This window comes from Anguilla rostrata, chromosome 18, assembly GCF_018555375.3.
Source record: "Anguilla rostrata isolate EN2019 chromosome 18, ASM1855537v3, whole genome shotgun sequence".
NCBI classification, from domain to species: domain Eukaryota; kingdom Metazoa; phylum Chordata; class Actinopteri; order Anguilliformes; family Anguillidae; genus Anguilla; species Anguilla rostrata.
In genome coordinates, this window is record NC_057950.1 from 23,463,592 (window position 1) to 23,481,718 (window position 18,127).

At 47.8% G+C, this 18,127-nt stretch overlaps 1 protein-coding gene across 27 annotated transcripts in view; it reads right to left on the bottom strand.

Moving 5' to 3' along the window:
- The window catches only part of dst (dystonin), a 207,711-nt gene that overhangs the window by 123,212 nt on the left and 66,372 nt on the right, over positions 1-18,127 (bottom strand). For 26 of the 27 annotated variants that reach the window (XM_064317870.1, XM_064317864.1, XM_064317863.1 and 23 more), the window contains 3 exons: positions 4,877-5,043; positions 2,264-2,376; positions 997-1,103 (listed from right to left, as the gene is read on the bottom strand). In XM_064317870.1, the coding sequence (XP_064173940.1) occupies positions 997-1,103; positions 2,264-2,376; positions 4,877-5,043 (387 nt within the window). Of the gene's footprint in view, positions 1-996; positions 1,104-2,263; positions 2,377-4,876; positions 5,044-8,684; positions 10,089-18,127 lie in introns of those variants that run through there. The other variant, XM_064317866.1, reaches the window with a different exon arrangement.

Below are 18,127 nucleotides of genomic sequence, written 5' to 3' on the forward strand. Positions count from 1 at the left end.
TTTACTGGTCATTTCCCTTTTGCGGCTGCAGTTGCCAATCGTTAAAATGAAGTTCTGCCGTTAAAAATGTGCGAATCAGTCAGGTGATTTCTTTAAAATATGGCATCTGAGAGCCACGAGCATAATGCAGCCAGTGAAAGCTCTCACCGTGAGTGCAGGACACATCAGGCCCAGGTTCTGCTGGTTAACAAAAGAACTGCATGGCAGAGAAACGTGTTCAGAAGTCACTAGAAGGTAAGTGTTGTGTGTGCAATTTCTAGCGTGCTATCCAGAAGCAAACCAACCTCCACTGTACTAATGGTGCTAACGAGTGAGCAGCTCATTGGTGGATTCAATGTTCGTGCAGACAGTTAACTCACTAACCGTCTTCTGATGTGTAGTCTGTCATATTGAACGGCGGGAAATGACATCTACTCCGATTTTGGGCAAACTATCGCTTTAGATAAGTCAGTTACCGCTGCGTTAGCTCCGCCCAGAAACGCAGCGGGTGCCCACAGGCTCCCCCGCAGCTGTGAGAGAGAGAAACGTGCCTCTGCTCTGACTCAGCCGCACAGGCTCCCAGAATGCAACGCAGCGAGAATATGAGACGTCCGACTGGTGATTCCAAATTAGGGAGCAAAACCAAGGAGATGAATAAATTACATGTACGTGTGTGTTATGATATATTGGACCGCCTCCTTTAGCCCTCAGAAGAGTATGTTTTTTGGAATGTTATTTCAAAATTCTCAGTCAGTGTTCTAGAACTGCATTGCTTTCAATCTTATCCAGAGCAATATACACAAAATACAATCCATTTATACAAACAAAAACGGACTTTGAGTCACAAGCCTAGTTCCTTGACCATTATCCTACACTGCTGCAGGACTACCCTGCACTGTAATAGATGCAAAGCTAGTATTTGCAGGGAGCTACACCCCATGAAGACTGAAGTATAACATATATTACGCACTAACATACACACACATGTACAAGTACATGTGTCCAGCTCATACTCACATTCGCGCTGATTCCCTCCATGCCCTCGGGCACTTTTGGGAAGACGTCGTACAGCGTTGAAACGTACGTGATGACCGACTTCTCGTCAGGAGACTGCACGTCCACATCTGGGTACCAGAAAGAGCGTCATGAAACTGGCTTTCTTAAGCAAAGGTGGAATTTCAATTCAAATTATGCAGTTTTGCATTACCAAAAGTAGACAAAGTACAAAATTTGTGAAATTACACATTGTTAGTTTGTATTTGAAATCTCATTCAGAAAAGGATGCATCATCAGATAATATTCAAGATTCATTGAGCTTGATAAAGACACTTTTACATGTTTAAAATAAATATCACAACTCTTTAAAAAAATTATAAAAATAGCATTAGGTTTAAGCCCCAAGTAGCAGACTGGTGCAATGTGAAACAATGTGGATGGTCTAAAACACCAAATAATGCAGTGCAGCTGTAAATGTAACAGAGTTTGTAAACAGGAAGTGGCAGGTTCCATTCCATCCTGAAACTACGTTAATTTGCTTATTTAAACATGAATATCGGCACATAGCCACATAACTGTAAAATGTAAGGACGCGCTGCTAAGCAGTAAATACTCCTGGTGTGGTAATAATAGCAGGTTATGCGATCCCGCCAGTTAGAATGTGTCATTCTATCCTAATGTTCCCAGTGACTGAAGTGCCTGGTACACAAGCTCATGGTCATGTGACTCGTCACATGACTGCTGAACTGATGGCTACACCCCTAAGGCACCACAACAGCCATGGAGTTCAATACACTGTCACAGCTAATTTATTTGTACATTTATCTACCTTATTGGATTAGACCAGGGGTGGGCAAAGAGGGCTCTTTCTGTTTCTGGATTTCATGCCAAATGCAGCTCTTAATTATTCAATTAGCCCAATCTTTTTGTAATTGATATTTTAGTCACATTTCTTGACAAGTTCATGAATGACAACAGAAGACTGTTCCTGTGTCCCAAAACGAATCATCTTACTGTGGTCTAATCTACAGTTAGACCAGCATCAGTGCATTCAGCTAATTAGCCAACTTAGCCAGTGTTACTGGCGATAGTGAAAGCCAGCCTACACGCCGGCCCTGGAATTGCCCGCCGCTGGATCAGAGAGAGGCGTTCAGGGCAGTTACAGGCAGTTGCGATGCTCTGCGTATATGCGCTCCAAACACCCTCGTAAACGTCCGCTTCCCCGGTGGGCCTTCGAACATTCCTCCGCGCCTGGCGAAAACGCGGGAGGGTGGTAAAAGTATCTCACCTTCGGGGTCCAGCAGCCTGGCCACGCCCAGCTGCTCGGCCACGCAGAAGGCCTGCTCCAGGTTGGACCGGCTGCTTTGAGCCGAGACCCTGCCCATGTCCACCAGGTCCGGCCTGCGACAGACACACAACATTCCCCCGTTAGCATTAGCGATTACCCCTCGTTAGCACAGGCTGCTCTGAGCCAAGACCTGAACCGGCCTGCAGGTTCAGGGAGCAGGGGGGGGGGGGGTTGTTCCATAAAGGCACGAACTGTTACACAACCGTTTTTTATTCTTCGCCACGGGGTGGTAATTTCATGGGCCTTGAGATGAAAAAGTGTGGAAATGATCTTAAAAGTCAAAAGACGGTTCGGCAGACCCTCGAGAAGGAAATCAACACCCCAAGGGAAAGAAAACCTAAATGTCAAGTGCATTCCAGCGGTATGAGCAGGGATCTACAGCGTACGAGGCGAGCAAAGAGTTGACATTCGAACACAGCTCTTTCAACGGCACCAAAATGTAACGCTGACACACTAATTATGAGTACAAATATCTACTCAAATGGGACTTACAAGGCATCAAAATGTGCATGCAGCGATTATGAATTATGAGCGACTGTTATCTCTACATGACATTCTAAATCAGTGACTTACATGGCAACAGAGAAAACAGTGCAGAGAACACAGGGCCAAAGGGCAGTACAGTCCAGAATACTCAATCGACAGCAAAACAGAGCAAACTAATTACATTACATTACATTACAGGCATTTAGCAGACGCTCTTATCCAGAGCGAAGTACAACAAGTGCATTAGTTCAAGGTACAGAGGTGCAAAAGAAACACACTAGAGTGAAGTAAAGATCGTAGTGCCAGAAGTGACCACATAGATCAGGACTCCAACCCTGTAGAGTAACCTGTTCAGCAAACAAACAAACAATCCTGCCAAGTACAAACTAGCACTGAAATCACATTTGCCTAATCAGAATCAGACAAAAACAATCCTGCCAAATAAAAACTAACATGATCGTATTAGGCTAATCTAAGTACACTACAACCCCACCAATTGTAAACACCTTCATATCGATCAATTATTAATGACTTGCATGGGAAGTGCTGCTTTGTCTATGCTCATCAAACGGTAATACACCTCCAAGCATAAAGTTGTTAATTTAGTGTTCTTGCTTTACGGGCTTGCGGTGAAGATAATGAGGCTATTGACCTGTTCAGCCTGGATAAGACCTCCGATATGGAAAAGTGTTTCACTTTCCATGCAAACATGTTTTTCTCTCATCCAGCTCAGAGTACGTGGACCCTAATATAGAACTCTGATTTTCATGTGGTATGTCTCAATGGGCTTAACACAGAATAGGTTGTCCATACTGGTGATAACAGAAATGACCGTGTTGAATGCTTTCCATTGCACTGGCACTGTTGTGTATCGCATCCCTTATGGTCAAACTTTAGCACAAGTAAGCATTATTTCACATGGTTCTGGGTCTCACGTAAGTACAGATGAAGAGTCTGAATACATTGGAAGTTCAACATTGCCAGATTTCCCAGGAAGTCCCAGAAGACAGAAAAATCTCAGCGTTCCCAGATTTTCTAATCTAGGGTTTGTGGTCCAAACCTCAGCAGCGGAGACAACAAAAGGTCAAAGCATACAAAAGCCAGGCCCATAGGCGCCTGGAACCGCTCGTGTTCTTGTGTCCTGCATAGGCTGGCTGATCCACTCCACCGGCCACAGAGAACAGGCCGCCTTTTTCAGTTTGAGCCACAGGCATAACGGAGTCATGCGGGGCGGGATATTAACTTTAATACACAGAGAACACAACAGAAACCATGGCAACAGTGGAGCTCTTTCCCCCACTGCGGTTTTGTATAACGGGCTTCACAGCTTCCACTTGGATCTCCGAGTTCATATTTATTGGCAAATTCCCTCTTTCGAAAAACACTTTCGCACTCGGGGAGCGGTCATAAATCTCCAGTCAAAGTTTCCGGATCCTCTGCCCTGAACAGACTGAGCGAAACAGACTGTTGAAAAGTGAGCCCACAGATTAAAAACTGGAGGAATACACTGGCCTGTAATTTTCCTTCCCCAAGTAGTCTACCAACACTCCCATTCCTTAACTTCGCAAAGCAATTTCCTGTTCAGAAGCAGTATGAGGTGTTTTAAGTTATCGAACCATCTTTAGCCCCAGAAGCTTGAGAAGGAGAGACTCAACACAAGTGCCAAATATGTGTCCTCCATCTATCTGTTTTTCCTTTCCTATCTTCAACATGATTTGCTCAGTGATGGCTGTATACCCGTCCCATCCATGCAACCTCATTGGTTTCAGATGGAACACACTGGCGTAAGTGACTTATTTTAGAGAAATATGAGCTAGCTGTGTCACATCAACAGAGGACAGCGAGGGAAATGTGGATTTAGTGCACTGGTCTTTACTCCTGGTCCTGCAGAGCCGCAGGGTCAGCTGGCTTTTGCTGGTACTCAACACTTGAGTAGCGGAGCTATTGATCAGGTAAAGGGGTTGATCACACAGCTCGAATCGATCGCTGATCTTAAGGTGAAAAGCAAAAACCAACCGAGTCCGTGGCTCTCCAGGCCCAGGACTGGGGATCAAAGAGTTAGCGTACCTGTATTTGTGGATGATGGCGTTGAAGAGCCTTCCGTCCCTCCAGGAGGACGTGAAGTTGTCGCAGCGGACGCCGGTGTACCCCTCCGCCATCTGCTGGGACCACAGCAGGAGCCGCTCTTTGGCCGTCATGTCCACCGACTCCCCCGGGACGTGGACGTCCGAAATCTGCGGGACCCCCAAACAGCCGCATTAATCTCAAAGGGACATCTGAGTCACAGGGAAGTGAGGATACAGCACCTAAAATATACATTTCTCTGAATGAGAGACACATTGTCTGTGTACTGGAATACAGAACAACATATATAAAGATACACAGGTCCTCATATAAACAGACATATATCATGTCTCATATATGTCTCAGAAAAAATTCTATTTAAACTTCAATCATGTTATATATTAATAATGACGATGTTACCATGGTCACACATAGAACTTGCAGGGCTAACTGGCATGACAGAAGCCAGATGATAAATGTGCAGCTTATTTAGCATTCTTAACAATAAGCGGACCCTGGGTTTTGTTGAGTCATGTAGACTTTTGAATTTGAATATTAGGCTCTCATTTTATCTACTGCACATAGTATTTATAAAGACAGAACTTCAGGTAGCCTGAAACTAAATTCAGCATGAATTCAATTTAATTTGTATAGAACTTTTTACATAAAACTGTCACAGAGACACTTTACAGAGAAACAGAAGGAAATTTGGATAGAAATCAGGTCTGAACCCCCCAAGAACTGATCCAAAATAAATTAAAGCCACAGAACGGTAAACATGAACCCTGGCGACCACCTCTTCAGTAATCAGAAAGTACCTAAAAACACTCAGAGGCATTGCCCTCCTGGTTCTATTTCTGCTGTTCCTGGCTTTGATGTAAGAAAAGGCCAAGAGCAATGTTGGGTGACACTTAACACTTGTGGGACTGCATTTCCTAACTGTCAGAGGGCATATCAGAAAGTCCCACTGTCACCAGGTTGGGAGGAGGTCTAAGCTGCAGTTGCATTTGCATGAAGAACCAGCCGATTCTCTTCAAAATCACGAAGATAATGGCAGGCCGTTCTTCCTCCCATTGAGCACTATCTCAAGTCAGTCACCTCTAATGTGGTCAGTGCGAGGCAGGACTCAGTGGTCACACACATGGCTGTGTGACGGGAAACACAGTCCACCCACCCCACTCTACCCCAACACTGTGGCCTCTTAATCCAACCAGGAAGTTCTCGATTTTTAGACCTTACATGAGGTGCCCTTACCTAGCTTATGTAGGACCAATAGAAATATCATTAGATCAAATAAATCCACATAATAAAGCTAAAGCCTTCCGGATCTTTGTAGCGCCTACTTTGAGCCAATTTCCATGAAGTAGGAAAGTAGCTCTGAAATCTCTTACTTATTATGTTTTTATGGGTTATTTACAGGGTGATTAAACTCTTACTTATAATGTTTATAGAGGTTATTTATAGGGTGATTGAACTCTTATTTATAAGATTCATAGGGGTCGTTTATGGTGTGATTGACCTCTCTCACAGAACCAAGGGGAGGACTTCTTGTCATCCGAGTGCTTCCGAGAATTCAAATGCAAACCGACCTTAGTAATGGAAAATTCTTTACACATCCACCCACATCAATCTGCTGCCTGACGTTCTCATGCCACAGAATTAATAACAAAAGAAAAAACATAAGTCTAAACATGGTCAAACAATGAATACTGTTGAACACTAAGCCTCGCGATTGATCACAGGTAAAGAACGACGATGCCTGAGAGGGACCATAGAGCGCAATATCCGCAAGGAAACGCAGGGCCACCAGTATTCACACATACACACTGCACCCGTTTCAGTGTGACACTGTCTTCCTGTAAGACCTCAATAACACAAACCCCAGATCAGAGAGCTGGCCAGACAGCCTCATTACAGGGAATTGTTTACAGCAGAAATTTATTTCCTGAACTAATATTCCTTAATGATTTACATCGCTTATATTTCTCACATTATGCATGTACTGGACATACAGTAGCCCACATCCAGTTCAAGTGAAGTTCCTTAAACATTAATCCACACAGCTGTCCACCCAACACATACACACGCACACACACACACAGACACAAACACACACACATACGCACATACACACACACACACACACGCACACACAGACACAAACACATGCACACACGCACACAACAACAACAACAACATCAATTTGGATGCCCTTTGGATGCCTACGTGTGAATTCCTCCAGCATAACAAATCCTGACAAATCATTAAAGGCCAAGGGCATTCCGGTGACCCTTAACTTCTAAACAGCTGAGGCAGAGAGGCCTTGCCGAGTCAGGTGGTACTGATTTCTTACGGGGGTGACCTTTGACCTTTGGGACTCTGATAGGATCTGGCTATTTTGCAGCAATACGTGGCAATGCTGACCGAGATCAGGTGTCACTGAAAGGCGCACGCAAGCCGGTATTGTCACAAGGAAGAAATGAGTCGGCAGGTGTTGTAACGAGGCCAGGCTGCCCTGCCCTTGGGAAAGGCACGTGCCGTCCCTCCTACTCACGGCACCTGAGCCAATGACATGTCACTTAAACAAGAAATGCAGGCAATAGAACGTTACTTAACCCTCCTGTTATGTTGCGGGTCAAATTGACCCTTTTTAAAGTTTGAAAATCTAGGAAAAATACTTAAAATTATTTTTTCAGTATGAAACTTCTTCTACTGGCCTTAATTAGTGTAATCAACATTCTAAATGAAAATGGTTCATTTCATGTATTTGCAAACCCCCCCTGTATGTTTATATCACCCGGGAACATTTTTACTGTACCTAAAAAATGAACAGAACAGGAGGGTTAAGAAGTGCAGCCAATGAAACGTCACTTTAACAAGACATGCAGACAATGACGTCAAAGACCAGTCTCACAATCCAAACGCTGCTTTCTCTGCATTAGCAATGTCAGAATGTAAAATTAAAGGGTTAAGACATGTTGTCAACAAATTCATGCTGCACACACTCAATTGAAGGAGGGCTTTTCTAGTTATCAACAGTTCACGCAGGAAACAAATGTCTTATCGCCGTGTTCTCTCATCTTATTGAAACAAGACAGGTACAGAAACCGCTTTTCGTGGAGTTTGGCTAACATAAAAAACAAATAAAACCCATTAATAAAATCAAAGCCATGAGTGGAAAATTTCTACCCATTCAGAAATTTCAAACACAACATAAAAAAATACTACAGGTGGAAAGTAGACATGTAATGTGCACAAGGTATTTTTTAAAATGCCCACGTATCCTTTTTAGGGTTGCTGAGTTGAAATAAACCGAGCCATAAATCCGCCCACATGACCAGACCATTAACCTCCTGACAATGTTAACATTATAATCAGAGAGTCTGGCTTCTGGAAGGGTTCACTAAGTACTTGGTGTCCATGCTCTGCTGGCATGGAAAGAATGAGCTAACAAGCCTGAGTCAGCCTCCAAAGCTGAATCCCACGAAAAACCATCGCCTTGGAAATAGCAGTTTTTTTCCTGTCTAGAACCCACTTAAAATGCTCCTTCAAAAAATGCAACGGACTGCTTTCTTATTGGGTTTTTTTGTTTCTCCCTCTCTCCCAAAAAGGAAAACTATTTGCTCCGCTGTGACCTGATCGTTCTCCTATTCATAAAAATTGGTATCACAACAAAGAGAATTTCAGGTGTGCTTTTTGTAAACTTGTGAGCCACAGTACTCTATGCCATGCTGAATATTAATACATTTACATTTAGCTGAAATTGGTCATGAAGCCATAGCAAATTCAGTTCTAACAACCCTGGTTTTACCTCATCACTTTGTCCTGAAGAACGTTTCCCCAGGGTGTTCTGGGACATGGAGTCTCCAGAGCTATCTGGTAGTTTGTTTTCTCTGCTGTGGACTTGTGTCGTCCAGACAGTTTTGGGGAGCCCCGTAGTTTTCCCCAGCGAAACATCCCCTGTGCTTCCCCTCCTCCGCACCCCGAAAAACCGGGGGTACCTGCGGCTCACCCCCTCGTTGCCCCTCACTGTCCTGAGCTTGTGCTCCACCGCCCCGAAGCTGACCACCCTCCGGATGCGCAGCCGGAGCAGCCTTCTCTCCAGAAGGTTCTCTTTCGGGGTCACGTATTTCGACGCCTTAGTCACGCCGTGAAGCCCGTGCTCGGTGGGGGTCCGGCTGCCGTTCCTGTCCTTCGGCCGAGGGTCCGAGGGCCCCCGAACGCCCCTGGGATCAATCACCGAGGGCTCCGAGGAGCAGACGGGGACCTTCCCCACGTACACCCCTCTGTCTGGGGTACCCCCCGGCCCGGGCTGGGCCTCAGCACGCACCCCATCCCCGTCGCCCGCCTCCTGGGCTGCCCACGTTACGCTTGCGCTCCGGACGCTGTCGCCGCTCTGGCTCCTCAGGGAGTCCGTGGGCTGGAACTCGCCCGACTTCCTCTTCCTCCTCCTCTGGAAGTAGCGGCGGCCGCGCCGCTCCCGCGTGCCCGCGGGTTCGAGGCTGAGCGGCGCCTTGGACGGGTCGAGGCACTGCTCCTCCCGCGGGCTCCGCACGCACCCGCACACGTTCCCCATGGCCGTCAGTCGCGCATGCCGCCGTCCGGGGAAAGAGTGCCGGGGCCCGGTCAGTACAGCACCGCGCCGTCCCTGGCCAGCGGCTCCTGGCTTCTCGAGCGACGGATTCCTGAGGCCTTAACCGAATCCAGGCCTCCCTCTCTCTCTCGCTCCCCCTCTCCCCTCAGCCAGCCACGGAGGCAGCTGTTTCTGCTCAGCTCCCAGAGCAAGCCGTCAGAGTCAGCACCGGCGACCGGCTCGATCCATCCCCCTAGTCCGGTCAGACCGGAGTTCCAGTCGGGTGACGTCCCATTGCCGTCCCCGTCGGCCGCGGGGGGGGAAGTAGGGTGCCCAAACGTCTCCAGACCCAGAAAAAGCAGAAGGCAGGCTGGCTACGCGCTACGCGGTCGCTCCGCTCTCCGTCCTCTCCGTCCGGCTCTGCGCTGCCGACTCCAGCGCGGCGTGCAGGAATCCGCTCTGACCTTTGAAACTATTCCGTCGCCCGGCCAATCCAAAACAAACAGCGTGCGAAGCAGCAGTAAAGAGAGAGAGCTACAGCCGCTGAACTCCTCTGTCACCCTCTCTCTCACTCTCTCTCTCTCTCTCTCTCCCTCTCTGTGGATCTATGCAGGTCCCGCAGTTCTGCAGCCTCTGCACAGTAAACGCAGGCACCCCCATACACCTCCCAGTGTTGAGTTTCCCAGGACGAGTCCGTCAGCTGAGTCTGAAGTTGGAGGGTGGGGGGGTGGGGGGGTGGGGGTTGGGTGTTCGGCTCTGGTCCCCGGAGTCGGGTTGCCAGCGCAGCCGGCGCACGGGAAAACTCCGCTCAGCGCGAGCACAACCCCCCCTCGGTACCAATATTCCGGGGGTAACCCTGACCTATCAGAGGGGGCTTTAAAAATAACAGGCCAACGAGGGTCAACCTCAGTAGCGCTGGCTAATCTGGCTGCTGGACAAAGCGCCGAGGGCTATTAATGAGGACTGGCACCATGGGCGATCACAAAGGCCTGGGGGGGGGGAGGGGGGGAGGGGAGGAGGGTGTATGGACAGATTTAACTGATCAGGTTTGCGATGACCTCATTTCAGATGCTGAGAAATCAAACCGGGGCGAACGTTCCTCCCAGGCAGAGAGACATACAGCCAAACAAGTCTCAGAAGCTCAAAGCCCAAATCCACTTTTTTTAAAGGAGAATAGACAGTCTACCCTCAATTTATATATTTTTCTTTATTTAGACAGGGAGAAAGCAGAGAGGACAACAGATAGAGAAGGGTAGCTTAGGAGGTGCTATGGGGGAACTCGTACATGGTTCAAGAGTCAGCCGGCCATCGGACTGCACCACACGTCACCCCAAACGCACATTTTTTAAGCTACAGATTGCAGCGTACATGAATTACTATTGCTTTACATCAGCACTTACCTGCCAAGACAAATGTCAGATAGCTACTGGCATCGCAAACACCGGGAGTATCAGTGACACCATCAGACCACAGTGAACTTGAACACACAATTTATTACTTTTTATCTCTGTGCAAATCTGCTCACAAATGTCTTAACTGAGATTAATTGAGAACAAGGAGCAAAAAGGCACCAAATATTATTTTTTTAAAATCAATTTCTCAGGCCTTTGCTTTTACTGCGAGAAAAGTAACTGAACTTTTTAATAAATACTGATATCAATAACAGGTGCTGTATGTCAAATAACAAACTATCAAGACTGAAAGCACTGCCAAGAGAAAATGAAGGGAAAAAAAGATTCCTCAGTGTATTTAAAATAAATACACTGTCAGCATATTTACATTACACACAGAGTTAACATTACACCACACACGTTTCATCATATCTCGCAATGACACTGTTGATCTGGAACAGGGTATTTGTGGATGTGATCGATGCCCTGGTTGGGCAGCCATTTGGGACCGAATTTTGATTGGTCACACGACAGACGTGGCATAACGCGACTAAAAATAACGGTTGAAATGCAACTGTGCTACCATTCAGCCACAGCGATCTCTGAAGCTGCTGACATTTTGGCTGAAGGTTACAGTCTGTCAGAGCCTGAAGTTCAGTCATAAAGATACCCTTGTCCAGGGCAATAACACAGGCTCTCCTGGGATAGTGTCCCATGAACACTTATATAAAGCAAAGTTGTGATGCAACCTCACCACTGACCTCTGGGGATGGATTATTACTTCTTGTTTGAGAGTGTAACAATCGATACTTTTCATGGAATTTTTTTGTTTCATTTGCAGTCTGGACTTCGAACTTTCATGCAGTATGTTAAAAGACAGTGGCCTCACGTCCATGTGCAAAAAGCTATTTCAATTTCCCGTTTCCTGTGTTTAATGACAGAGCGGCACTTTAAAGAAGCATTGTTTGTGTTTGGGTTCATTGTTGCTGCAGGCAGTGACCGTTTGCCCGCGGCCAACAGCATTTAATAAAGATGCTTTCCTAACTAAATCTCTTTGCTGTGTTTAACCAAGACGTCTCCAAGAGATTAGCACAGGAAGTAGGCTTTATGCTGAACCCCCAATCCCTTCCGCTATCTCTTTTACTGTCCACCAGGAGCTAAACAGCGATATCTGACTATTCAAGCCTTCAGTGAGGTGTGCACTAGAATATTCTGGAACCGTGGAGGGCATTCCATTTTCAAATTAATCAGTTCCCCTGTTACATCAGCTGTTGCTAACTGAGTGGTACATTGGTACAGTTTGGACAAGGAACACGGATTCAGCTCTCTACTTTGGACACAGCTGATACTGGGTTACTTTATCAGAGAGTAAACTGTATACTAGGTGGGACAGGACGGTCGGGCTCAAGGCTTCAAATATTTGTTTTACAGGGACACAGGATATTTAGTGTCTTGCACATCCCAAAACTAAATCCAGAGGAAACGGAACACTGTCGGTGCAAAAGCACCCCACAGATGTACTGGCCCACAACCAGCGATCGCTGGAGGTAGGAAGAAACCTGTCAGCTGTCAATCACTGAGCTGTCAATCAATCAAGCCCGGCAGAGAACGAGATCTGATTTGACCTGGCTGCTGTGTAAAGCAGCCACAGAGACCCTGAGGTGGATATATGTGGTCTCCTATGATAGAATCCCTGCTCCAATCCCCCAGCAACGCTGTTTAACACGTGTACAAATGCAATACTAAATCTGAAAACGTATTACATAAGCGGATGTGTGCGTGCATGCATGCTTCTGCATGTGTGTGCGTGCACGTCCATCGGGTCTACTAAGTGTGTATGTGCACGTGTGTGTCCATGTGTGCATGTGCACAAGCGTGCATGAGAGTGTTTGCATGTGTGTGTGCTTGTGCACATGTGTATGCATGCATGTGTGTGTGTGTGTGTGTGTGTGTGTGTGCTTGTGCACATGTGTATGGACAGCGCTTTAGCAAATATGATCCTTGAATGTTGAATAGCGCATCTAATTAGCCTGTCTCGATTCAGGGGGATGCTAAGGGGAGCGCCTTTTTCTATTCTCAGCAATGACCGCACATTGACCCCGCTGACATCCGTGCAGCTCCGTGGGTGCAGGGGGCCCAAACACCCCCCCCCCCTCCCCACACGCCGGCCTGGCGGAGCCCTACGCAGCGCCTCCATCCAGCCCCTGTTACACAAGCGCGTTCTGCAGGAATGTGCGCCGCGTCCCGGGCTCCTGTCTGTGCACGCGTCCCGTGTGCCCGGGGAAGACGTGCTTAAATCCCCGCGCCACGCCCAGAATGAGAGGGAGCGCCCGGGGGCACCAGTTCCAGCTCCGTGTTTTTCAAAGAAAAGCGAAGTCTCCTGGTGAGCCAGTCACCAAATCAGCATGCACCCCCCCGAGACACCGGTGACCTCTGAACTCCGGGTTGCTAAGCACCCTCTGGGCACGCTTTGCGGGCATCCAGTCAGGGTCACCTTGGTGGTACCTGATCTCCTGTACCTTTGGGCAAACAGACATTAGTCTGCGCCATGAACCCCAGTCACATGCTCTCTTTAATCACAGGTATACTGTTACTGTGCAGGACAAAGGAGTGATGTGATATCAGCCATCGCTGGAGCCGGTTTAACCTCCAGTAGAGGAACAACAGAGACACGCTCAACGCGACGTGTTTTGCCTGTAGGGGAACATAATGAATGCCTGCTGTTCATTTCAGCTACTGTATTTACACACGATATTAATCAAAGTGCGTTCCTTTTCCACAGAGGTAAACATCGCTGTCAGGTTGGCATCCAAACCCCCCCTGAGAAAGCGCACCCGTCACGAATCAAAACACGGCCGCACCGGACGGCCATAGCTGGGGACCATAACAACCAAGGGAGGGACGGGAACTGCACTATAAAAAAGGCACGAAAAAATGTATCTGAACGCACGTGGTTTGTTTATTAGGTGTGGTATCTGCTGCAGGGAAGAGAGCTTTCTGTTTCTTTCTCAGGGATTCGCGAGAAGGTAACCCTAACTTGGAACAAAAACGCACAAATGCAAAAACCAAAACACAAAAACCCAAAGAGCAAAATCCAAAGAGACCCTCCTCGCCATATTTGCATATTACCTCCTCAGTATTTCTGTGTAAGACTTGCGCGGTACGCGCATTTGCTTAAAACTTGTATATTTGCATTCCTCCAGTCCGCGACTCAGACCTTCCTGAACGCGTGGCAATCTCGCAGCTGCAGCTTCGCGCGGGGAGCCCCCACCCCAACCCCAAACCCAACGCACCCCCACCGCCCCCCTCCCCCTCCCCGAAGGCTCCCCGAAAACAGGAACCCGCGCAGCGACTCTCCCAGCGCCCTGAAACCCTGCGGAGGCAAGAAGGGGCAGGCCCGCTGCAGGCCCGCTGCAGGCCCGCAGCCACCGGCGGCCATGCCAAGCGCCTCGCGTGTGAGTGACGGCAGCAGGTGCGAGATCACGTTCTCCTCCTCCTCCTCCTCCTTCTCCCCCACCACCTCCTCCTCCTCCTCCCCGGCCCCCGAGCGTTCCATCTCCCCCGAGCGCTATAAAACATTCCTGCTCGCTTTTTATTTTGCCTTTCTCTCCGTTTCTCTGCCCTTTAAATTCAGACATGTTTTCCATCTCTTTCCTCTCTTGCAGGGTTGCGTTGCGGGCGAGCGGCGGGTTATTGGGCGGCGAGGGATTCCTGATAGCGGAGGCACGCGGTGTTTCCTCTCTCTGCGTGCGGGATTCGCCCGCAGGTGCCCAGGAGTGGGGCACAGACGACACGCGGCACCACCATCGAAGACCCTGGGGCCGTGGCACTACTGAAACAGTGCCCTCGCGTTCCTCTTACCCAAAGACACTCACAGAACCCTGTGCCAAGAATATAATGCCCTCTACCAGGGGCACAACTGAGAGAGAGAGAGAGAGAGAGAGAGAAGGAGAGAGAGTGGGGGGGAGAGAGAGAGAGAGTGGGAGAGAGAGAAGGAGAGAGAATGGGAGAGAGAGAAGGAGAGAGAGAAAGAAGGAGAGAGAGTGGGGGAGAGAGAGAGAGAAGGCGAGAGAGTGGGAGAGAGAGAGAGAGACAGAGAAGGAGAGAGAGTGGGAGAGAGAGAGAGAAGGAGAGGGGGGGCAGAGAAATAGAACGAGAGAGAGAGAGAGAGAGAGAGAGAATAGGTGCAGTTTGGGGGGTGTGTGATTGAGAGAGAGGGTGAGGCACAGGAACACAGCGTGCTTTTGCATCCTCCCAGCTCTGTCACAGCGTGGTGACACCGCGAGGTGAAAGGTTCGCACCAGCGGGTGACTCATACCCAGCTCCAAAAGGGATTGGTTGCGAGGTGGCATCGTTGTCACGGCCCGAAAACCCAAAAATCGCTCCCAGCACATTCCTCTAAAAAAGCCAGGCACATCTCCTCATTCTGCAGCTGTCTTTCTGATATGCCCTCAGATACATTTCACTCCTGCCAGAAACGCAGGGCTCGTATCAACTTGACCACATATTTTTCCCCCAAAAAAATGAGGTGCTACACAGCAAGGCTGCTAATGTCGAGTAAATCCAGTCAGCTATCTATATGTACACAGCACACTCATTCTGCAAACACTGCAAAAAGCAATGCACTAAACAGAGGCTAACGTGCAAAAGTAGAGCCTAATGCAAAACTGCAGAGGCTAACGCACTAAAGCAGAGGATACTACAGCAAAACAGAGGCTAATGTGCTAAAACAGAGGCTAATGCACTACAGAAAAGGCTAATAATATAACATAACATTACGTAACACAACATAATGATGGAAAAAGGCCATTCAGCCCAACAATGCTTGCCATTTTCCTGACTAAAATGCACTAAAGCCAAGGCTAACACAGTAAAGTACAGGCTAACAAACTAAAGCAGAGGCTAACACACTACAGCAAAGGCTACTGCACTACAGCAGAGGCTAATAACATAACATAACATAACATAACACAATGATGAAAACAGGCCATTCAGCCCAACCATTCTTGCCATTTTCCTGACTAAAATGCACTAAAGCCAAGGCTAACACACTAAAGTAGAGGCTAACGTGCTAAAGTATAGACTAACACACTAAAGCACCGCCTAACAGACTAAATTAGAGGCTAACGTGCTAAAGTATAGACTAACACACTAAAGCACAGCCTAACAGACTAAAGCAGAGGCTAACGTGCTAAAGTATAGATTAACACTAAAGCACAGCCTAACAGACTAAAGCAGAGGCTAACATGCTAAAGTAGAGACTAATGCAATACAGCAGAGGCTAACACTCTAAAGCAGAGGCTAACTACATCAGAGGCCAATGCATTACAGCAGAGGCCAGTGCACTAAAGTAGAAGCTAACAGACTAAGGCAGAGGCAAATGCACTACAGCAGAGGCTAACAGTCTAAACCAGAGGCTAACGCGCTACTGTTGAAAGTTAAAGGGACAAAATTGGACATAATTCCATGAAAATATATAAAACATGCGCTAATGTTTTACATGGCATGAATGGAAAACGGTTCGGGATTTGGGAATTCTATGAATGATCCAGCAATTTCGAGCCAGGAAAAGTGGTGTGAGTACAAATGCCTCAGCGCTTGAACTGCTGCAACAGACTGGACCGCGGTCACTAGGGCCACACTGTGACAGACTGGACCGCGGTCACTAGGGCCACACTGTGACAGACTGGACCGCGGTCACTAGGGCCACACTGTGACAGACTGGACCACGGTCACTAGGGCCACACTGTGACAGACTGGACCGCGGTCACTAGGGCCACACTGTGACAGACTGGACCGCGGTCACTAGGGCCACACTGTGACAGACTGGACCGCGGTCACTAGGGCCACACTGTGACAGACTGGACAGCGGTCACTAGGGCCACACTGTAACAGACTAGACCGCGGTCACTAGGGCCACACTGTGACAGACTGGACCGCGGTCACTAGGGCCACACTCTGACAGACTGGACAGCGGTCACTAGGGCCACACTGTGACAGCCTGGACCACGGTCACTAGGGCCACACTGTGACAGACTGGACCGCGGTCACTAGGGCCACACTGTGACAGACTGGACCGCGGTCACTAGGGCCACACTGTGACAGACTGGACAGTGGTCACTAGTGCCACACTGTGACAGACTGGACCGCGGTCACTAGGGCCACACATGAACACTGCCTGCTCCATGCCAGCAGTAACACGTCGTCTGTCTCTCTGCATGAGCATGACAAGGTCGCAGTGACCGTCTCCCGCGGTGACCGCCTCTGATCATTAAAGGACCGCAACCTTTCACCAGCAAACCACTGAACGCAGCGTGGGACGAGTACAAACACAAACCAGCGCACTGATCCCACTGGCAATGACTCCTCTACCGTCTCTTTAAACAATTAAGCACCCATATCCCCGCCCACACACACTCACACCTGGATATTTAATGCTTCAGAGGGATCGTAAATCTAAAGGTTTCCCTGAAAGGAACAAGCTCAAACAAAGCGGCTTCTCCATCAAATCCCTACACATTAGGGCACGCCCACACGCACCACACAAGTAATTCCCAGGAAGGAACATGGCGTTAATTACCCATAAGCACTAAAAGCTTAAATAAAGCACAACGCTGACATCACTCAGTCCAGATTCTGCACAGCTCAGACCAGCACTATTCATCATCTAGTTCGGCCGCATCCTAAAACACTCGCTAAATGTTATTTTGAATACTGTTATCTTCTTGCAGTCACATAAACACATTCCCGTGTCATAAAAACAGGCAATAAAACGGCGTGAGTTATTTACAACTGACTAAAGAGTTCACCGACAAGAAACAACTATTTACTTTGCACCACCAGCCAAATGGAGGAAACACTGTCACAGGTCTTGGAAAATATTAGGCTACAGGGACATCGTGTGGTTTGGAGGCAGAATTACAACCTGACTAAGAAAAGACATGGTTCTGATGACAACTGACACAGATCGAAACAGATACCATAGTGCATAAATGCGACATGTCAAAATAATTACCATTAAATCTAGGCTATATAAATAAGGCTAAAATACAAATTTCAAACTAATGTAATATACTGTAGTAGAAGATTGCATATCTAATCACTGAACAACATGCAACAGCATTTGATGTCTTGAATGTCAGTGAAAGCAATGGCAACACATGATATCCATACTAGTATTAATATCAATACTTCAGCATAAAGTCCTTGTGCCTAATCATCCTAAGGATCTGTTCTTTGAGAAAGATGAACAAATCCAGACATCCTGTGACATAGAACACAGCGAATGCA